Raw genomic sequence first — 23058 nt, 5'->3', positions numbered from 1 at the left:
TTTTTTACATCTGCTATAAAATATATTGACAAAGATAACAGCATTATTTGAAAAACTTCTATAACATGTGGCCCCATTGTTGTCAGCTCAAACATTTACATATTTTATAAATCCCCTCAAGTAAAGAAAATTAATTAGAATAAATTGCATCATGTTAGATCCAACCTATACACGGTAGAGCATCAAACCACTTAATAGGGTGTACTGGTTGTTTTTCATGTCAGTAACACAAGCAAGGTCAAGATAAGACCCCCCCCCCCCAAGGCTTGACCAGTATGAGGTGGGTTTCCAGCTGAAAATTTGTCACAATAAGGGTTAAAAATGAAAGAAGTCACAAACCGACATATTTACAGAGCTTTATTTTGGGAGTGGGGGCTATGTCTTTGCTATTAGTCTTAGTGACAGTGGTTATAAATTAGTCACTATCTGCCCCGTTGTCATCCAATAATATCAATGTCCACTTCTTCATCCGATGCTTCATGCAGAGACAATGACACAACAATTTCTTTCTGGAAAAATCCACTTTTTTTCTCCTTCACTGCCTGTACAACCCTTTTCTCTGTTTGATCTTCAGGTTTGCTGGCTTTTCTCTTCTGTAAAGAAAAAAACAAAAGATAAAACAATGCATAACAATATAGATATCTGATCATGCATGCATTCATATATATATATATATATATATATATATATATATATATATATGAGAGAATTTACGAAGACAGGTGGTGTAAACAACAAATGGATTAGTTTAACGCTCGGGAATAGAGAAAGTCTTTGGCGTTTCGAGCTACGCTCTTCAACTGAAAGGAACACAAAGAAACAAGGAGAACAAAAATATAAATGTAGTGGTCAGCGATCTATATACACACATCAATTTGACCAACCCCAGAGAAACAAGTGGCCAGTCTGTTTATCATCATTTAAAGTCTGTTGTCCATGCTGGCATAGGTTGGACAGTTTGACCAAGGCTAGTAAGCTGAGGGGCTACACCAAACTCCAGTGTGATTTCTACAGCTGGATGCCCTTCCTAATGCCAACCCCTCAGAGTGTGATACATGCTTTTACATGCCACTAGCACGGATGTCAGTTGTGTGACACCAGTATCTGCCACAGCTACGATTTCACTTGGCTTCATAAGTCTTCTTCTCAAGCACAGTATAATGCCAAAGGTCTTGGTCATTGCGTCTGTAAGGCCAACACTCAAAAGGTGCTTTTTACATGCCAGTTACAGGACACCACCATCAGCCAGGGCTATGATTTCATTTGGCTTGACGAGTCTTCTCAAGCACAGCATATCACCAAAGATCTTGGTCACTAGACATTGCCTGTGAGGCCACCACACTCAATCATTCCAATAACTACAAAAAACTGGGGTTACTAATTTGCATTTCACCTTTACATAATCATATTTGTATTTAAATACATTGCTTGTGTTTCAATTTCTTTTTTATTTTTAAATATAGAATTTAGAGAGATTTAGTGAAATAACTCATTAAAATTGTTTTTTTAGAACATAAAATGTTTTCAGCTACAATTATATTGGAAAGATATAATCTAGATGTGAATATTTTAAAATGGTGTTGGATGGGTGCACTCAATACCGGGTGCAAAATCAGGTAGGCTGGTTTCAAGTGTTGAAATCAATATCATTTTACTGTCTATTTTTCCATGGGTCAGATAATTTATTGAAGTGGATTTTTATGGCCAGCACTTGTTTCCTAGTAAGATAATATTTCTCTGTGGACAGATAAGTTTTTAAGAGAAACACTAGACACAAAGCAACGGCTTCCATGATGGTGACCTGCATTTACAATTACTGTGTGATGTTAAGACAAAGAGACAGTTAAGCACAAGCACACAGCTGACCAGCTTCTTCCAGTTTACATCAAATCCCCCTTTAAAACTTTGGTTGGACTGAGGCTAGAGTAAAACACACTTGCCCAAGGAGTCACACAAGGGTCTTGAACCCTAAACCAATGTGGTTGGAAAGCAAACCTATTACCACACAGCCTCATCTGCACCTGTTGCAGTTTTGACGAAAATTTAAAATGTGAAAGATGATAAAGATATCAGCATTCTGATATATTAAGGCTTCCCTTTCTAGAATTACATTAAAACTAGTGCACGTGTACCTGAGAGTGTCCCTTACTGATATAATTTGTTTCTATGAAGCATTCTTTTAAGTTGCAAAATATCTTTTGCGACAAAGGTTATTTCAAGGGAGACAACCATTGTTGCTACAGTACAAGTAAGAAAAGGCCAGCGCCTGACAATGATAGCAGAGGACAAGGATAAACTTGTTGACGTGACTTGAGATAAACAGATTTGAGAACTAAAACAAAAAAAATGTGGTACACCTTTAAGACCTGTGAGGTTTCTTTTGTTACTGTTCATATAGGCGTAGGAGTAGCTGTGTAGTAAGTAGCTTGCTTACCAACCACATGGTTCCAGGTTCAGTCCCACTGCATGGCACCTTGGGCAAGTATCTTCTATTGTAGCCCAGGGCCGACCAAAGACTTGTGAGTTGATTTGGTAGACGGAAACTGAAAGAAGCCTGTCGTATATATGTATGTGTGTGTCTGTTTGTCTCCCCAACATTGCTTGACAACCAATGCTGGTGTGTTTACTTCCTCGTAACTTAGCAGTTCGGCAAAAGAGACCGAGAGAATGAGTACTAGCCTTACAAAGAATAAGTCCTGGGGCCGATTTGCTCAACTAAAAGCAGTGCTCCAGCATGGCCCCAGTCAAATGACTGAAACGAGTATAAAATAACATATTGCCAACCAATGCCAGAAACCAATAAAACAATGTGTCGTTCCCTTACCTGAGGTTTCTTCCTATTTCTCCGTTGAACAGGTTTCTGTGACTCTTTGTATTCGTTAAATGAGCTCAGGTTTGCTTTTGGACTTTTCAAATAATCCAGAACTAACTTGATGTTTTTCTCGGTTACCCAGCTTGGGTCTGGATAGAAAAGAAAGATCAACAAAATGGATGAAAAAAAATATACAGCACATGATATAAATATCTTACAGGTATTTGTAAATTGTACTGGAGAGCTAAGTGCATTATAAACATGACCGCTCTGGCAAGCCTAATATATATAAATTCTATTTTCTCAAGCCCTATGGCTCATAAGGGCCATTTATCCAATTTCCATGGCATGCAAATGACTGAGTTCACCATATTCACATTGAACAAAGATACCAGTCCATTTCAGGGGTCAAGGACAATTTTAATAGGAGAAGGCAGGTCAATAATACAACCCTGAAAAGATGAAAGCGAAAGTAGACCTCTGCAGGATTTAAAACTCCTCAGAACACAAAGAGTTGGAAGAAATGCTGCTAAGCATTTTGTCTGACATGCTAACCATTTTGCCAGTTCACAGCCTTGCCTGGGGAAGTGATTAAGTCAATTACATCATCCCAAGTGGCCCAACTGGTACTTAGTTTTTAGACCCCATGAGGATGAAAAGCAAAGCCATCCTTGGCAGAACATAACGACAAAGTGTCGCTAAGCATTTTGCCCGGTTTGGTCACGATTCTGCCAGCTTGCTGCTTTAAAGCCTTGCTGAATACATTAACAGGTGAAACGCTGTTTCAGGAATGAGAAAGAACAGATAAATAGGTCCTCAGTTTCCCTTACCTACAAGAGAATCCATGTTGAAATGAGAAAGTTTTCTATTGGGGTTTAGCAATTTTAGTACTTCAACTCGTTCCCTTGGTCCAAGCTCAAGAATCAAATTACTCAAAACCATTATCACAGATGTTTGTTCACTCGGTGTCAGTTGGTGCCTGGAAAGTAGAAAACGGAGGATTCAAATAAATCAGCCCAATTAAAAAGCCTCAGATAAATTCTTGACCATTCAGATTGCTGTGTTCAAATGTAGTTGTGAAGTGGTCAGACATTATCTCACAGCTTTCAATGATATCACTATTTTCACAGTGACATGGTACAGTAGGTGTGAGAGAGAGAAACTGGACAGTTTGAACATAAAACACAGAATATTTGGGCCAGATATAGCTGGGATAAATGCTTACACACACACACACACATATATATATATATATATATAGGCGTAGGAGTGGCTGTGTGGTAAGTAGCTTGCTTACCAACCACATGGTCCCGGGATCAATCCCACTGCATGGCACCTTGAGCAGGTGTCTTCTACTATAGCCTTGGGCCGACAAAAGCCATGTGAGTGGATTTGGTAGATGGAAACTGAAAAATCCCATCATATATATTTGTGTGTGTGTCTGTGTTTGTCCCCCCAGCATCGCTTGACAACCGATGCTGGTGTGTTTACGTCCCCGTAACTTAGCGACTCGGCAAAAGAGACCGATAGAATAAGCACTAGGCTTACAAAGAATAAGTCCTGGAGTCGATTTGCTCGACTAAAGGCGGTGCTCCAGCATGGCCACAGTCGAATGACTGAAACAAGTAAAAGAGTAACAGAATAAGAACTAGACTTGAGAAAAAAAAATATTGTGGTCCATTTGTTTGACTGACCCCTTCAAAACAATGGCTACGGTTCAGTGACTCAAACCAGTAAAAGATAAAAGCTATGCTACTCACCATCGACATCTGCCATTCGGTAAACATTTTTTATGAATAAATTCCAGCTGTTCAGAGGTGGTACGCATGTTAGTATCACAGACATCTACCATATCAAACTCCGCAGAATCTGCTAATGAGGTCGTCTGTGAAGAAGATATGGATTCATCATCCCAATCAAAGCTGACGCTTACTAATGGCTCTGCAAGGAGAAAGAAATAAAACATCAGCATCGTTTAACGTCCGTTTTTCCATGCTGGCATGGGTTGGATGATTTGACTGAGGACTGGCAAGCCAGAAGGCTGCACCAGGCTCCAATCTGACTTGGCAAGGTTTCTACAGCTGGATGCCCTTCCTAATGCCACCCACTCCAAGGGTGTAGTGGGTGCTTTTTGCATGCTACCAGCCCAGCACAAGAGGGCTGGCACCAACCACATCAGATGGTGCTTTTTACGTGCTACCGGCACAGGGAGCCAGTCAGGTGGCACTGACATCGGCCACAACTATGATTTCCATTTGATTGTGATTTGATTTGATTTACAAATTGAAGTCTTGCATGGCACCAGCAGAGTTCAGAAATGAATTATTTGGTTATTTTCTAATCCACAATAAAAATACAGAAAATATATGAAAGCACATACCTGTATTCATTTCGTATTGATAGCTCGTCAGTACATACTGTAAATCGGAATCTTCTAGTAAATTATCACACAATCGCTCTGTATCTGAGACACCCAGACTAAATAGACTATCCAGTCCTTCAATTTCTCGTACGTTATTTTCCTCAACAAAAGACAGGGATCTGAGAGAAGTAAAAAAAAAAAAAAACGGTCTCAATATCTGGTTGAAATCCCCTTTGGTGAGAATAAGGTTGTACATAATTCTAGTTCACGTTTTTGTAACTTCTTACACTGTCCTAGTCAAAGTGGTTCAGTCACTAGTAAAATATCCTAGTCAAAGTGGATCAGTCACTAGTCAAATGGATCAATCACTAGTCAAATGTCCTAGTCAAAGTGGATCAATCACTAGTCAAATGTCCTAGTCAAAGTAGATCGATCACTAGTCAAATGTCCTAGTCAAATGGATCAATCACTAGTCAAAGTGGATCAATCACTAGTCAAATGGATCAATCACTAGTCAAATGTCCTGGTCAAAGCGGATCAGTCACTAGTCAAATATCTTAGTCGAAGTGGATCTATCAGTAGTCAAAGTGGACCTAGTCAAAGCAGATCAGTCACTAGTCAAAGTGGATCAATCACATCAATACAAACATTAAAATGATGATGATGCCAACAAGATGATAAAAATTTGAGGAGAGGGGCCACCGACTCCAGTATTTAACTTGTACTTATTTTAATGACCATGACAATGAAAGGCAAAGTTTGACGTCAGCAGGATTTGATCTCATAACAAGAGCCAGAAGAAATACTGTGAAGCATTTTCTTCCACAAGTTAACATATTCTGCCGACTCACCACTTTAACAATGCTGGCTAGCAGTTTTATGGAAAAGGGGGTCAGTTGATTGTATCAACCCCCAACTTTTTCTCTGAGGGCGCTTACACCGTCAGCTATGCACACTGACACTGCACATCCAGCGGAGCATACTAGCTTCATTTCTTGCAAGCCTACGCATGTCCTCAGCAGTCACAGCCCATGTTTTACTGCTGTGTAGCATGGCTGTTTGCACACATGCATCATACAGTCTACCTTTCACTCTGAGGAAGAGGCTTTTTGTTATCAGAATTTAGGGCAACATTGACTCTGGCAAAATTTGAACTTATATAATAAAGGAAGAGAACTGCAAGTTATTTCGCTGAGATTTCTACTGCTTAACCATTTAACATTTAAACCGGCCATATCCAGCACAAATATTCTGTTTTACGTTCAAACCAGCCATATTGGGCCTCTCACGTCTACCCTACAATGTCATTCTAGAAATGAACAATCACAACCCCAAAATCTCAAAGTTACAGGATAATTAATGATTAATTCAAAAAATGTGAATAGGTGCAGGTGTGGCTGTGTGGTAAGAAGCTTGCTTCCCAACCACATGGTTTTGGGTTCAGTCCCACTACTTGGCACCTTGGGCAAGTGTCTTCTACTATAGCCTCGGGCCGACCAAAGCCTTGTGAGTGGATTTGGTCGACGGAAACTGAAAGAAGCCAGCCATGTATGTGTGTGTGTGTCTTTGTCCCCCCCCCCCACCATCACTTGTCCTATAACTTAGTGGTTCGGCAAAAGAGACCGATAGAATAAGTACTAGGCTCACAAAGAATAAGTCTTTGGGGGTCGATTTGTTCGACTAAAGGTGGTGCTCCAGCATGGTCACAGTCAAATGACTGAAAGAGTAAAAGAGTCAAAATAAGCAATACATTTGATAGAGTAATTTGAATGCTGAAGGATTAAGCAAATCTTCTGCAGGATATGTGCAGTAAAATTAAGAAGAAAGAAAACCTAATGTCAAATGATGGTTGGGACGACGACAATAACGACAATGTATTTGGGAAATCATGATCAATAAAAGCAACAGAAGTGCAGACAAATAAAATAATAATAATAAAACTTACTCATCACCAAGTGCAGAGTTCAGGTCTTCCTCATAATCAAAATAATCTTGAGGACAAGAATAAAATTCTGGCATGTTCTGGACTGTATTGCAGACACTGTTCGAATTGGAAAATAGACAAGAAAACTAGATTAGATCATTGGTTAAAATTTAAGACTAAGAAATGAGAAGTTACCTTTTATTAAGCATTGGAACAAACTGTAAAGAAATCGTGAAGGGGATATAAAAGATGATTTCCCCCTTTGCAAGCTGCTGGAATAAGGATAGGACAGGCAAAGTTCAGAGAGCTTTTTTACCTATGTTGATAACAAAGGGTTTCTCTCCTTCAGAGTGAAAGGCAGATTGTATGATGCCTGTGTGCGAACAACAGGTGTGTTTGTATGTGCATACCTATACGTGTGAGTGAACATCTATGTGTTTGTGAGCTTACATCTATCTGTATTCGGATACATGTGTGTGTGTGTGTGTGTGCGTATGCATACCTACCTGTGTGAGCATACATCTATCTGTATTCGGATACATGTGTGTGTGTGTGTGTGTGTGTGTGTGTATGCATACATCTATGTGTATTCTGGTATGTGTGTGTGGTGATCGCTCATTTGTTCGATTAATGAAGGATACAGCTTTTGATCAACTGAATCACCTGTCCCTGAATTCACATCTAAGTGGTCGATTGCTCCACAGACACACGTACCCTTCACATAACACTCAGGCAAGACTGTGCCACCCGAGGTACAGATCCAAACCATCCGACAGGCTTCTTTTCAGTTTCTGTCCGCCCAACTTCGCTCAGAAAGTATGGGCCAAGTCAAGGTTGACAACTGCTAGGATACAATATTACACCTTGAGTTCATTGGTGAGGTGTGTAATTTAGTGTTAAAATATTAAAAACAAAAATATGAGCAGCAGGCACTATGTGTGTGTCATGTAAAAAAAAAAAAAAAAACACCTGTGCTAGTGCCATTGTCAAATAAAAAAAACACCTGTCAGTGCTATTGTCATGTAAAAAAAACACCTGTCAGTGCTATGTGCCAGGTGCACATAAAAAGCACCCAGTACACTCTGTAAAGTGGCTGGTGTTAGGAAGGACATCCAGGTGTAGAAACCAGGCCAAAACATACGACCAGAATCTGGAGCAGCTCTCCAACTTGCCAGCTCCAGCCATACTGTCCAATCCATGCCAGCATGGAAAGCAAGACGTTAAATGATGATGATATATATTATGAATAGATAAATGATAGAAAATGGAATGAACAATATTCAAAATTACTACAATTGTTTTAAGACAGTTTCACACCTCTAGTTCAATGGTGAGATGTTGTGTAGTCATTATCATCAATCCAAGATGTAAAATGCACTTCCTCAGGTGATTGTTTTAAATAAGTTTTTCATTAGATTCCGTTGTCATTTCATTCAGTGTGAGAATGCATTCCTCAAGTAATGTCTCATTTTCAGCAGTTTACAGACAAACCTAAACGCATAGATATAGTGACAGATATGATTCCACATCTCACCAATTGTTTTCACAGAATATTGGAAATGAAAGACACTGCTTCGTTTGGAGATACTAATTTACAACTTACATGCAATGCCAAGGCAAGGAGACATAAACGAACAAACACACACACAGATATATGTATGCATATATATCATCATCGTTTAATGTCCGCCTTAAGAATTTAAGAACAAAATAAGAGGGATGGTGATAAGAGTGCAGCCTATTGTGAGAATATGTAGATCTATTCAAAGAAATGTGGTCGAGAAGGGAGAGCAATACAAGAAAGCAGTGCCAACCTGGAAATAGAATAACAAGAAACCTAGAAAATGTAGCAGAAAAGGGGCAAGAGTACAATAGGAGACAGAACAAGATGGGCTGATAAGAGGCACAACAGGAGGGAAGGGGTGAAGATAAAAGGTACTGGACACAACTAAGTGTTGTCTTCTATACATAAGCTTTAAGACATGCAAGGCCATTCAGTATTTGGAGACATCGACATATAGTAAAAGCAATTTGGCCAAGAGGAGAGAGTTATAAGAGAAGGCAATGACAGAAAGACACATGTTGGTTTCTCTATATACGTGTGTAACACTATTGTCCGAATGTCCACTTTTCCATGCTTGCATAGGTCGGACAGAGTTTACTGAAGCAGATTTTCTAAAGCTAGATACCCTTCCTCTGACAACACTCACCTGTTTCTCTGGCCAGACATGATCTCATGGAATATTACAAATGAATGACACTGCTTGTAGAACTCTAACACTCATCTACAACTATTAAATGATTTCAAATCAAGGAGTATATATATACCAAATTCACTCACAAGGATTTGATCAACCTGGGGCCATAGTAGAGGATGTCTCAAGCTACACTTCAATGAGAATGAACTGAAAACCATGATTGGCAAGCAAACTTATCCACACAACCCTGCCTGCGCCTATATGTGTATATGCATATATACGTGTGAGTGTGTGCAGCACATATCAACTACCATCTCTCTATCTCCATCATTTTTGCCCTTCTTCAACAGGGGTATCTTTGTATCTCTTCTACAACAAATATACCTATCTCTATAGCTCTTAACTTCTCAACCGGCACAAAGCCACCTCCCTCAACACTACTCCCCTCACCCAGTCAAGGGGACTTGATTGTGTCTTTCAAAGTTACTAGGTAACCCCCACCAGTGTTGATATCACATAAAAAGTACCCAATACACTCTGTAATCCAGTTGGCATTGGGATGGACACCCAGCCATAGAAACCATGCCAAAAAAGACAATAGTGCTTGGCATCGCCCCCACCCCCACCCCTACCCTCCTGGCTTTCAAGCTCTTGTCAAACCATCCAACCTGTGCATGGTTGTTGAAATTTGTATCTTCACATGAGAGCAATTGAGGAACACAGCAGCGAGGACATGTTTACATTCCATGTGAACCAAAAGCCCTGTAGTTCTGCACTTTCAAAGTCTGGTAGTGATAAGGTGAGGTTCACCACACAGCCACGGCGCGCATTCTCTCCTGATGACCCCATACACTTGCTGGCTTCCAGTGTGCAGTTCTCAACTGGTAGCACTTGCATATGGGCAAGTTGTTTGCAAAACATCCTATAAATATTTTTATATACATACACACACATGAATATACGTATATACAAACACACACATGTATACACATATTGGTTGTAACACAAGAGCCTCGCTGCTCCTACAGACGGTGTTATCTGATTACAGTCCCCGAAATTCAATACTGTAAAACTTCAGACCATTATGTTGTGTCTGGGGCGAGTCATTTTCTTATTGTGCCTTGGAAGCAGGATGTGCCTCTGGTCATAGGAAACTATGCTCCAATATACCTCGTCTTTCTCATACACACAGGCACGCACGCATAGGCGCAGGCGTGGCAACAAGCCTGCTTCCCAACCACATGGTTCCGAGTTCAGTCCCACGTGTTTTCTACTATAGCCTGGGGTCAACCAAAGCTTTGTGAGTGAATTTGGTAGACAGAAACTGAAGAAGCCCGTTATATATGTATTGTGGTTCTCGCCCACCACCACTTGACAACCGGTGTTGGCATGTATACGTCCCCGTAACCTTAGCGGTTCGGCAAAAGAGACCGATAAAATAAGTACTAGACTTTAAAAAACCCTTCAAGGCGGTGTCCCAGCATGGCCACAGTCGAATGACAAAATAAGAAGATAAAATACATATATATAAACACATGTAGATATGTATATATACATATGAACATAGAGCTTAAATACACACACACACACATATATATATATATATATATATATATATATATATATATATATATATATATATATATATATATATACACACACACACACAAACGCAGACAGGTACATACACACACGTGTGTGTATACTTTTAGATGTATCTAAACACGTGGGGCCGCAGTTCATATCAGAGTACACCGTGTAACAAGTTCTAACATTAACTTGATTTTATTCAAAAAATTTTCTTCAATAATTTCTGCAGAGCACTTCATCGGAAAATCCGATCGCTGAGTACCGCCTTAAGAATTCTCGTCCAACGCATGTTCTTGTTGAAACAGTGGACATCAAAATGAAACCATGTGGTGGCCTGTGAGTAGGTTCGAGTGTATACATGTGTGTACGCAAACACGACCGAAATGTGAAGAATTTCATTTCGCAACCACTGCGCAACTCATCTCGGGTCGCCCCAAACCATGTGAGTAAAATTAGGTTAACGAAGACTGTGGACGCCAAAATAGTTATATTCTGTCAATCATTGCATCAAGCCGAGTCAGTTTGAGAATAGTGCCATGGGTGAGTACTCGCCTATGCGGAATACTCAACCACAGACGTTATAATTATAACGACTAGACAGTTCAACTAGTTGATCAATTAAAGTTATGTTAAATCTAGGTGATGTGTACGTTGTCTCCATATCGAATTACCTACTCTTGGTGGACTTGTGCCTGCAATGTAAGCAGCTTTCTAACATTGCTATGATTAATGTGCGTCGCATATATCGTATCTGATGGCATATAAGACGCACTTTCTTTTATATCAAAACAAAAAAAATATCACCCCTGGACCAGGCCTTCCACAAGCATGAAAATCTTTACTTCCTAAATATGTATTGCCGAAATTGGGGTGCGTTTAATATGCTGGACGTTTTTTATTCCCATAAATGCATGTGTGTATGTAAGTATACATACATACACACGTGAGTGTATATTATATATACAAACACACACACATCCGTGAATGTATCTCTGGAAGCAAGCTGGATGATAATAATGTACGTGGAGACCATGAGTAGTAATTGTATACATTTGTACACCCTATATACACAACGGTTGATCCGATGGCATGTACAGTAGGGAGCGTTTACGTAGTCGCTCGATCGACTAAAAATAGACATCGGATCTACCTACCACAACTCACAACCTTCATTCGCAAAAATTAATTAAAAAAAAAAACAGTTCGTATTAAGTAAAAGGTAGGTCAGTCTTATAAAAACAGAAGGTAGTGATTCCATCCGGAACGCCTTAACAACATCAGAACCGACCTGGGGCTATAAAAAGTACAGTAACGATCAGTAATTGTAATGTCATAATTATAGATCGTCGTGCATGTAGTTATAATGTATTACACGTGGACGCCGACCACTAATATAGATAGAGGTACAATAAAGATAACAAACAGACAATTAAACACGGTTATAAGTGCTAAGAAATATTATCAGATGTGTTCTGACATCTACACAAAATGTAAATAAAATAAGTGCGTCGCGTACACAGAAGAAGCCACACTGTGGTAGCTCCATCGACTGAAAATAGTAGTCAAATCTCCCTCAAGTCGCTCCTTATTGTAAATAAGGATGGATATAGTGGACAATGGAAACAGATTGAATAGTCGAGTTTTGAATGATTTTTCTGATAGACCTTCTTGGTAACGGTTGACGTGGAACTAAACAGTTCCATTTGGCAGGATATTTCGTTTTTAGTTTTGTGCCTTTATGGCAACAAAAGTTTATCCTCTCTGTTCATCAATGGTATATCCACATTCACCTAACTATAAAGAATTTCCAAAACAATGTCCTATAATTTTTTTCTCCCTTATACAAATTCGTGCGATGTTTAGACGAAAGGCTGCCGAAAAAACATAAGAGTTGCCAGTACTTATCGAAATAAACCACTATTTCTCACCCTTACAAGGTTTATCTTTAATTAAAAATCGTGTGTAGAAATATGATTTCTGACAAAGAAAATGCCTATTTATAGAGCGAGGATTTTAAAAAGTGCGACGACATTCGTGATTTTTTCAAGAGCAGCTTTTAACGTCAAGTGAAATAGTAAACTGGGAATGGAAACAACTGCTAAGATTTTTTGTGAAGCTTTCCACTTCTTTAACAAAAACAATTCTATTATTGAGGTTTAATGCACTCGTTAGTTTAATGAGTACCGACCGGTAAAAAGAGAGACGATCCCGTCAGCTGATAATGACACCACGTGAAACATTCTCCCAAAATTACACTGTATATAAATGTTTCTCTGCATAAAAAATAACAATCCTATGTCAAATAGAGGGGCAAAAATAAAATGAAATTACATTAGTTCAAAGATGTTGTCTAAAAGAAAGTAATGACAAAATAAAATAGCTGTTTATACAAAGATAATTACTAAAATAAAACCACAACGCATTGCCACGTTCGTATCGTCTTAATAGTGATTTTTTTTTTTACTTTCTTAATAATACATGATATAATTAGCAAACAAACAAAAATCGAGTACCGGCTTCATTTGTTTTCTAGAGTCTTTCGAAGATTAATTGCAACAATTTTATTATGAGCTGTTCCATTATAGATTTAAAAAACACACACACAAAGATAATAATAAAAGAATCGAGGATATTCTGTACATGATGACTAGAAACTGAGAACTGCATCAGCTGAGCTGTGCAGGAACTAGGAGGGTGAAGGTCGGATGCAAGAAGAGGTGCAGAAAACGAGAAATATGCAATAAATGTAGCATTACATTTCAGGTACTTTTACAAGTTACTGCCATTCGCTTTCTCTCCTCCTTCTCACACACACACACATGTAAATTTATATATTCATTTACACATATACATGGAAACGATCACTTTATTATCGATGGTAAATAAAATTTAATGAAGTATATTGCAAGATTTACCACATACCTCGCCATTACTGGACTGTCTGCGATCATTTTCAATGAGTGCCAGTAACTTTAATAGGGTTGTTCCAAAATGGTAGTTAATTATGGTCAAGGCTTTTTTCTTTCTTTTTACTTTTCGTTCTATGTAAATTTCTTAATTAATAATGCGAAGACACTAAAATCAAAACGGCTCTGCCATACTTGAAATCAAACGACTGTCTTTTCGTTTTTATATCATTGTTCAGCAGTGAAATGAGGGGGAAAAAATCAGGCTCCACTGGATTTCGACTATGAACTATCAACTACTGGAAAACTATTTTTTTAAATAACACATATATATACAATTATAAATATTTCAATGTAAAACTATGAATCTATCAAGTACCAAAGTTGAAATTCTCCTATGTTTAGTAACGAGCTACCCCCGTGTGCTTCCTCACAGCACTGGTAGTCGGAGCTATAACAAATAGTCGAGATTTTGCTAAAATCTTAACAACGTGGACACTTGAATGAAAAGAAAAAAATAAAAATTAAACCGGGAAATCAACGTCACGTCTGACCTTCGACCTGTCACCGTATTGATTCGCTGATTCGTTGGATTTCTTTCATACTCACCTCTGATTGGTCAGTTAGACTTTTATTATTATTTTATTTTTTAAAAAACTAACCGGTGTAACCTAAGTAATTTCTAAATAATATGACAGATTTCAATAAATCTATTTCCAGTCCTGCATTTAATATTTCAGAAAAATAAAAAGAACGAAAGCCACATCATCACAGTTTTTATTTCAAATAAATCTACAAACAATTTCCGTTTAATAATTCTAATTTGAAGAGGGGAAGTACTAACAAGTTGGCTTTCTAATGAAAAACGATTAGCTTCGGCAAGAGACAATGTTTTACAAATCTCTAATACATTCTTAACAAACCCACTGGACTTCGAAGATAACTGACAAATAAAGAATGTTGCGAGATATGCAGGAACCAGTTTTAGCTTCCTATAAATCTATGCATTTTTCTGTTTCAAGAATGTACTGTTGATAGATTTCCCGCCATTATAAACCAAGCCTAGAGTTATTTACAAAAACAAAAACCTCTCAAAACAGAGTTTCGTTTCACTCAATATTCAACTAGTTGACGTAAAAACCTACTTTTTGGCACTTTAATGGTTTATTTCACACACACACACACACACACACGAACACGTTTTCTTTTACTTGTTTCAGTCGTTTGACTGCGGCCATGCTGGGGCACCGCGTTCAAGGATTTTAGTATTTTTTTAAAGCTTGGTTCTTATTCTATCGGTTTCTTTTGCCGAACCACTAAGCTTACAAATCCTGGGGTCGATTTGCTCGACTAAATGCAGTGCTCCAGCATGGCTGCAGTCAAATGACTGAAACAAATAAAAAAAAACTACACAAGCAATACAATTGCACCTTAGTTTACTTAGTGACCCCTAGACTACACAGTACTGTACCCTGTCCAAAACATTCTCCAGGCCAAGAAATGGTAGATATAGTTGATTACTCTCAGTTAAGAACTCTGGCAATTTAACGATAGTTTGTTTGGTGAGAATTTCTTTTTTAAAAGGACTTAAGCCCTTCACTCCCTAGTAAACAGAGGCCATCGACAGCTTTTCTCCACTGCTCCCAACTCTAGGCTGTCTTTCCTGCTTTTCTCCCATTGGATCCCTGTTTTTTCAGCTCTACCTAAGTATATGTTTCTCTGAGGGAAAGCTTTCTCCCAGGTTTTGAACTGGTGTCAATGCTTCTAAAACTTAACCTTTTATAAAGACAGGGGTGTTCACCTTCAGTAAACCTATTTTAACCATTAAGAAGAGGTGGTCCATATCAGTCTGGCTTCTATCCTTTGACCTGTCCAGCATGGAAGGCCCAACCAGGAACTTGTGGTCTACTGGCATAGCTCGCAAGGTCACTGAAGAACACAAACCACCAAACTGCAACAAGGACTGGTCCCTGAGGTGGTTTACTTTAAAGTACCTACCAAAAAAGGAAAACAAATCAAATTTTAAGAATGATTTCTTGAAGGCAAAGAAATTATTTCACTAAGACCATAATGCAATGCTTTCAGCAGAAAATAAAATAATGAGACGAATACTATATACTCGGCCATAGCACTTTTTCCATAAGAAGAATTTATATTAAATTTTGGAATCTGTAAGAAGCAGATTAGAATAGATCAGTGAATCTATCTACTAATCCATTTGATAATAAGAACAATTCCAAAGTCTTTATTTGCATGTTATATAGCTGGAACCACTCAACTTTTTGGTGGTGTATATCTCTCTTTTTCAAAGCTTATATTATTTTCTACTCTACGTACAAGGCCTGAAATTTTTCGGGAGAGGGCTACTCGATTAGATCAACCCCAGTACTTAAGTTATCGACCCCAAATGGATGAAAGGCAAAGTCGACCTCGGTGGAATTTGAACTCAGAACATAATGACAGACGAAATATCACTAAACATTTCACCCGGCGTGCTAACGTTTCTGCCAGCAAAGTTTGTATTAGGCTTTGGTGTGGCTTAGAAGCTGATGTGGCTACATGGTTGAGAAGCATACTTGCCCAAACATGTGGTCTTGGGTTCAGTCCTACAGTGTGGTGCTTCAAGTGTCTTCTATTATAGCCCCAGGCTGACTAAAGCCTTGAGAGTGGATTTGGAAGACAGAAACTGAAAGAAGCACATCATATGTATCTATGTATATATATTGATAGGTTGATAGTTAGGTGTTTGTGTGTACCCATATCTAGACATCACATGATGGTTGTAAATGAGCATCATTGTCATACAAGTGGTGTTGTTCCTTTGCAGTCTTCCATGAAAAACACATGTGGCCCATGGGGAAATATCTTGCTAGGAAGCCAGAAGAGCATTCAGTCATAGAAAATCTGCTTCAACAAATTCTGTCTAACCCATGGAAATGTGGACGTTAAATGATGATGACTTTATTGGTGTTAATCCAATCAGATATATTCCTCTCCTCCTACAAAAGTGGACTGTACAGGCAGACATAAAGAATGTGGACTGCACCCGCTTTCGTTTTTTTGTTTTACAGACACCCCACCCCATTTTCGAATATGGAGATTCTGATTCTGCAAAAAAAAAAAAAACGTATTTTGAAATTTTAATTTCCCACCCCCTGTCAAATTCTTCAATTTTCACTTTTTTTTTTTTTTAAATTGAAATTTTACAAATTCTTTTTTTTTTTTTTTCAGAATCATAATCTCCATATTTTTATAAGTATTTTGCAAAAAAAAAAAATCTCTGTAAAAAGTGAAAATTGAAGAATTTAGGTAGGGGGAAATAAAAACTTTTAAATGCCGTTTTCTTTTTCTTTTTTTTCTTGCAGAATCAGAATCTCCGTACTCGAAAATGGGGGGATTCTTTAAAAAAAAAAATTTCTATAAAAATAAAGAAAACGAAAGGTGGGTGCATTCCACATTCTTTATGTCCACCGACTGAACATTTAATAAAAAGAAATGAATGTAGAATTTGACTTAAGTTATCTCCCTTCGTTTTCAGATGCCGTCCCAGCTTCTGGCCCAAGAACAACCATTTGGAATTGAAGTATTTCGGGGCCTTGAGATGAAATAAAAAGTTTAGGACAATGTTTTTGACTATGTTATAGACATGTGGTTGTAACAGAGTAATTGTGAAAGCCCACATTTTGAGTGATTTCAAGCATTTTTGCTACATGTGGTTCTTAAGAAAGGTTGGTATAATGTGTGGTTATGTGTGTACCCTTTGACTGGACATCATGTGATGGTTGTAAATGAGCGTCACTGTCATATAAGTGAGGTTGTTTATTTCCAGTCTTCCATGAAAAACATGTCTGGCCATGGGAAAATATTACCTTGATTGGAAACAGGTGACGGTTGGCAACAGGAAGGGCATCCAACCACAGAAAACCTACCTCAAAAATTTCCATCTATAAGCATGGAGAAGTGGATATTGATGATGATGAAAGGTTAGCAACAGGGAGGGCATCCAGCTGTAAAACAATGCCTCAATAACATGTATTCATCTGACCCATGCTAGCATGGAAAAATCGACATAGAACAGTAAATTACATAAACACAAGTTTTTCATTCTTCTGCGAGAATTGAATTTTGACTTCTTCTAAAAGCACTTTGTCAGACCAAGGAAAATGAGCTGATGGTGTTTTGCTTGTGCATGGATACTTTAAATTGGATGAGGCTTTGCAAGCAAGACATCATATTGTACCTATAATCAGAACCTGTCTAGATCCAGGGATAAGACAGACTGATATAACTGATGGACTCTGATCCAAAAACAGTTGTGGATTCTTCAGACAGAATTGAACACAGCACAGTAATCTAATTATTTGTTAATTTTAGAGTTTCTGGCTAGTTTGTCCTACACTGTGGCACTTTCTATTAGTCAAACCGAACCAAAGTTGTCTTTACCATGGATACAATATATTATCATCATCATTTGATGTTTTCTATACTAACATAGTTTAGATGTTATTTACATTTGACGGATATTTGTCTTCATCTTGTTCAGCTGATATACCCTCCAGCCTTCGTCAGGTGTCTGGGGGAAATTTCGAACCTGGGTTCTCATTCCTAAGGTATTTTTCGGTCTCATTATAATTATTATTCGGATCACTGCCTGGAATCAAACTCAGAATCTTGGAGTTAAGAGCACAGGCTACTAACCCCAAGATTCTGAGTTCGATTCCCGGCAGTGACATGAATAATAATAATATGTGTGTGTGTGCATGCTTGTTCTTGTCTGTGTGTGTGCATGCTTGTTCTTGTCTCTGTGTGTGCCTGTTCCGTTTTTATGTATTTACGTGTTGTGGTGTTTTGATTCTGTTGAGTCATATCGAAAGAATACCAAATATCTTGTGGAGTTCAATACTCAACCATTTATTACAGAATGCTTTACTGGTTTTATTTGGTAATGCTATTTTACTCATCTTCTTCTTCCTTACCATTTCTAAGCGTTCAAGTTTTCAAAGCATCAAGTGGCTGGGAAGCATCTTACCCAATGAATACAGTAATGGGATTTTGTCTTTGAGGAAGCTTAGCAACTACAAACTAATAAAAGAGAAAATGTTCAAAATGGAAAATAAGTTGGCACATGCAAAAAAAAAAATGCATTATTAAAAGGATTTAGGTTTAGGGGTAAAATATGTTGATGAAATTTAACAATTTTTAAAATTTTGTTTCAAAAGGGATTTAAATATTTCAGTTCTGTTGGTTGTTTTAAAACACTGATGCTAGTTTTTCTAAATGCCTGTCTCTTTTAAAAGTGTTCCAGCTGTGGCCATCCCCTCTTTTCCTTGCTTCCCAACCAGGTTCAATCCCACAACATTCTACCACAACCTTGGGCCAACGAAATCCTTGTGAGTGGATTTGGTAGATGGAAATCGAAAGAAGACTGGCGTAGATATGTGTGTGTGTGTGTGTGTGTGTGTGTCCAACCATCACCGTTTGTCAATCGGTGTTGGTGTGTTTACGTTCCCGTAACATAGCCATTCGGCAGAAGAGACCAGTGGAATAAATACGAGGCTTAAAAAAGAATAAGTCTTGAGGTGGATTTGTTCGACTAAAATTCTTCACGGCGGTGCCCAAACATGGCCGCATTCTAATGACTGAAACAAGTAAACGATAAAAGATAATTGCAGTTTGGTGCCTCCCCACCTCCCAAACGTTGTTTCCTTATTTTTCTAGGCATAAAAGGAATCAATTGGCGTTCTTTCGATATAACTCGACAAACTCAACATTTGACAACGTTTAACTTTGGGTATTTCCGTGACATTTGCTGAAATGAGAGGAGGAGAAGAAAGCTAATGGGTTGGGTGTGCGTGCTTGTTCTTGTGTGTGTCTGTGTAAACTTCGATTCTGTTTTCTGCTTGGAGATTTGTGGATTTTACATACACACATGAAGCAGGTAAGAACGAATATGCAAGGCTTTTTTTTTCTTCAAGTTTAAAATGAGACATTGCTGGCATAATTTCGTAATATCTATATTCCACAACAAATAAATGCATAGAACCAGAACAGACACGCACACAGACAAGAACAAGCACGTACACACAACCCATTAGCTTTCTTCTCATCCCGTTTCAGCAACTGTCACGAAAATACTCGAAGTCAAATGTTGAGTTTGTCGAGTTATATCGAACACCGAATCAATTACTTTACTTTCGCTATTGAAAGTCTTCTGTATCGAAGCTGTAAGATATCCTGAAATACTAACCACGTACACAACCCCACTACCTATAAGTCAACCCACCTAACACAGATGAAGAAACAAGAGACAACGTAGAAGCTTATATGTGGTCGGTGGACTTGCTAAAAATAGAAACTGCAATTCCTTAAAACATCACGCTACTGCTGTCTTAGAAAGGAGTTACATTGACTGATGTGTAGAAGAAACGATCGGTCGCAGCCGGAATATTTTTTTGATCATCGATCCACCCGAGTGGGACTGACCTGAGGCCAAGCAACAACAATAACATGAATTCAGAAGGTTAACGTTGGTGAATTTAAAAAAAGTAAAACTGCTCGAATTTTGGCGATATGTTTAACAAAGTAGAGAAGTGACAAATATCTTTAAAAAATATATACATCTTTTTTATATATAAAATGTATGATGTTATAATATTAAAACTTTTAATAGTCAAGCCATTCTTTCATGTATACACATGAAGTCGGCGAGATGACACCGTCCTCTGAACAAAGGTGAAAAACTGGACAGGTACCGCATGGCATTCTTGTTAATCCAGTCGGCTGTATCAATGGCTTAATGGCTCGATATAATTTTGTGACACTTCCAGATGTGCCGCTAGACGAACACGGTCCAGCAACTATAGAACGTTCCACCTTACCATCATAAATTAAAGTATCCAAAATAGTTTCTATGTCCTCAACAGCAAGCTTCACTTTACTGATACCAAGTTCCGATATATATTTCCAGACGTCCGTCGAAGAAGCGAATGATGCATTTCTCTGCATGATAGGTGCTGAAAGAGTTTCACGTGCATTTGCAGCTTTCTCATTCAGGTATTTAAAACACTGCTGGTTGAGTACTTCGACAAATTCTGATTCAAAATCTTGATCGCTGTACCACGCTCCGCCCGTTACTGATCGGTCTGGTTCCAATTCATAAAGCATATAGACTTTCTTTTTAGAAGCAGCCACCGATTTAACGGCTTTAATAAGTTTCTTACTTTCTAAGTTCTTCAATATTTTGTTGACTTGAGTCAGTAATAAATTACTTTGATACCGTATGTCACGAATCCATATCCCTCGGTTACCGGCTTCCTTGATGATTTGGTAAACAACTTTCTCTTGGTTATCAGAGCCTTTCACAACACTGGCCGATGAAGGGTCCTTTAATTTGTAAACTAACTTGTTACCACTTTTCAGCAAATCTATCTTGGCTGTGGAGAGGAGCCGGTTAATAGCTTGCACCCTCTGGTTAGCATCAAACTGAGGCATATCGACGAGAATAGCACTATCGTCTACTCCATCAGGGTTCTGTTTACATAATTCTAAAATCCTGGTTTCCAAGTCAACCGCTTCAACAGGTTCTTTCTTCACAATCGTCTCTTCCTCTGCCATGCTTGCAAGAAATCCACATTTACGGAGCTCTCTAATGAAGAGATACAATTGCTGTATTGCAGCAACAACCCCAAAAATAGTCCCTGAGTAAAATAACGACCAGATTTACAGCAATAAATACATTTTTTTTTCTACTCTAGGCACAATGCCCGAAATTTGCGGGGAGGGGGCCAGTCGATAAGATCGACCCCAGTACGCAAATAGTACTTAATTTATCGACCCCAAAAGGATGAAAGGCAAAGTCGACCTCGGCGGAATTTGAACTCAAAACATAAAGACAGACGAAATACCGTTAAACATTTCGCCCAGCGGTATTTCGTCCGTCTTTATGTTCTGAGTTCAAATTCCTCCGAGGTCGACTTTGCCTTTCATCCTTTCAGAGTCGATAAATTAAGTACCAGTTACATACTGGAGTTGATCTAATCGACTGCCCCCCCCCCTCCCCAAAAATTTGGGCCATTGTGCCTAGAGAAGAAAAGAATGGTAAATACATTTTATTCCATTTACTATTTGGTTAGATGTAAACTTCACAAGTTTTCGGTTCATTTATATAACTTATCTGACTTTAAAATAATATTGAATGATCAACTAACAATTCAGACCAAGTATTTATTACAAGGGGGGGAAAAAACATATCACTAAGATTTATCATTTTATTCTTTCACTTGTTTCAGTCATTTGACTGCGGCCATACTGGGGCACCGCCTTTAGTCGAACAAATCGACCCCCAGGACTTATTCTTTGTAAGCCCAGTACTTATTTTATTAGTCACTTTTGCCGAGCCGCTAAGTTATGGGGACGTAAATATACCAACATCGGTTGCCAAGCGATGGTGGGGGAACAAACACACACACACAAACATACATACATACATACATACATACATACATACATACATACATACATATATATATGCGGCGGGCTTCTTTCAGTTTCCGTTAACTAAATCCACTCACAAGGCTTTGGTCGGCCCGAGACTATAGTAGAAGACACTTGTCCAAGCTGCCACGCAGTGGGATTGAACCGAGAACCATGTGGTTGGGAAGCAAGCTATTCTCCACTGTGGTAAGTAAAGGACATCCAGATATGACCACCACCGTGACTAGCCAGTAGAGTGTCTTTTAGCTTTCCGGAGTTGGTAAATAAAGTAACACTCCTGTGAGTTCAAATTCCGCCAAGGTGCGGATGAGCGGGAGTAATCGTTACAGGAACGTCTGACCAGTGCAGCCAGAAGTGGGCCTCAAGTGGCATATGTAAGCCCATAGCAGCTGCTGATTCTCCCTGGTCGCTAGGAACCCAAAGTATGTCCCTCAGTGTGCGTGTGTGTGTTGTGGATAGCAGACCCTATGGCGAAAGCAAATTGGCCAGTGTTGTGGGTTGTGGCCAGTGTTGTGTCGATCGAAATGCTAGAAATAGTAGTCAAGCTACCATCAGATTACGTACTAGCTTCTTTAAAAACAAAAAATGCCTAAACTATATCATTTCTTTTTAATGATTTAAACATCAAACGTTCATACATGTCCTATATTCCCAGAAAGCGATAGCAACATTGCAAACCAGAGTAATTTCCCTTGGACTAACAACCGAATGTCGTGGTGAAGGATATGCTTTTACAACACCAAAGCAAAATGTGACAAAGCACTCGACACACA

At 38.6% G+C, this 23058-nt stretch overlaps 3 protein-coding genes across 4 annotated transcripts in view; 1 reads left to right on the top strand and 2 right to left on the bottom strand.

Annotated features, from left to right (window-relative positions):
* Positions 1–341: 341 nt before the first annotated feature.
* Positions 342–14368, bottom strand: LOC106883203 (uncharacterized). 2 transcript variants are annotated; one of them, XM_014934125.3, is made up of 7 exons: positions 13809–14368; positions 7120–7215; positions 5193–5353; positions 4573–4753; positions 3643–3791; positions 2825–2961; positions 342–593 (listed from the first exon to the last, which is right to left on the bottom strand). In XM_014934125.3, exons 1-7 carry the CDS (start codon positions 13835–13837, stop codon positions 438–440), a joined length of 909 nt encoding a protein of 302 aa, XP_014789611.1. In that variant the 5' UTR covers positions 13838–14368; the 3' UTR covers positions 342–437. The 2 variants fall into 2 exon arrangements, with proteins under 2 accessions (XP_014789611.1, XP_089210817.1); XM_089354691.1 differs by lacking the exon at positions 13809–14368 and adding an exon at positions 7813–7958.
* Positions 14369–19636: 5268 nt separating this feature from the next.
* Positions 19637–23058, top strand: part of LOC106883205 (cytosolic non-specific dipeptidase) — a 26413-nt gene continuing 22991 nt past the window's right edge. The window contains exon 1 of the mRNA XM_089354687.1: positions 19637–19730. The gene's annotated coding sequence lies outside the window, so the exon portion shown is untranslated. The remainder of the gene's footprint in view (positions 19731–23058) is intronic.
* LOC106883206 (DNA-directed RNA polymerase III subunit RPC6) lies at positions 20395–21494 on the bottom strand. The gene has a single exon (XM_014934128.3). It carries the CDS (start codon positions 21404–21406, stop codon positions 20456–20458), a length of 951 nt encoding a protein of 316 aa, XP_014789614.1. The 5' UTR covers positions 21407–21494; the 3' UTR covers positions 20395–20455.

The sequence above is a fragment of the Octopus bimaculoides genome, chromosome 7 (assembly GCF_046866305.1).
Source record: "Octopus bimaculoides isolate indiv1 chromosome 7, ASM4686630v1, whole genome shotgun sequence".
Lineage (NCBI taxonomy): Eukaryota > Metazoa > Mollusca > Cephalopoda > Octopoda > Octopodidae > Octopus > Octopus bimaculoides.
Note: the sequence above shows the minus strand (reverse complement) of the source record. Positions and strands in the feature narration are given on the sequence as shown.

Coding starts and splice junctions, on each gene's coding strand:
- LOC106883203 (XM_014934125.3), bottom strand. CDS start 13,837: ATGATCGCAGACAGTCCAGTAATGGCGAG. Junction 7,216..13,808: donor GACAGTCCAGTAATGGCGAG/GTATGTGGTAAA, acceptor CAATTCGAACAG/TGTCTGCAATACAGTCCAGA. Junction 4,754..5,192: donor TCAATACGAAATGAATACAG/GTATGTGCTTTC, acceptor TTCTCCTTGCAG/AGCCATTAGTAAGCGTCAGC.
- LOC106883206 (XM_014934128.3), bottom strand. CDS start 21,406: ATGGCAGAGGAAGAGACGATTGTGAAGAAAGAACCTGTTGAAGCGGTT.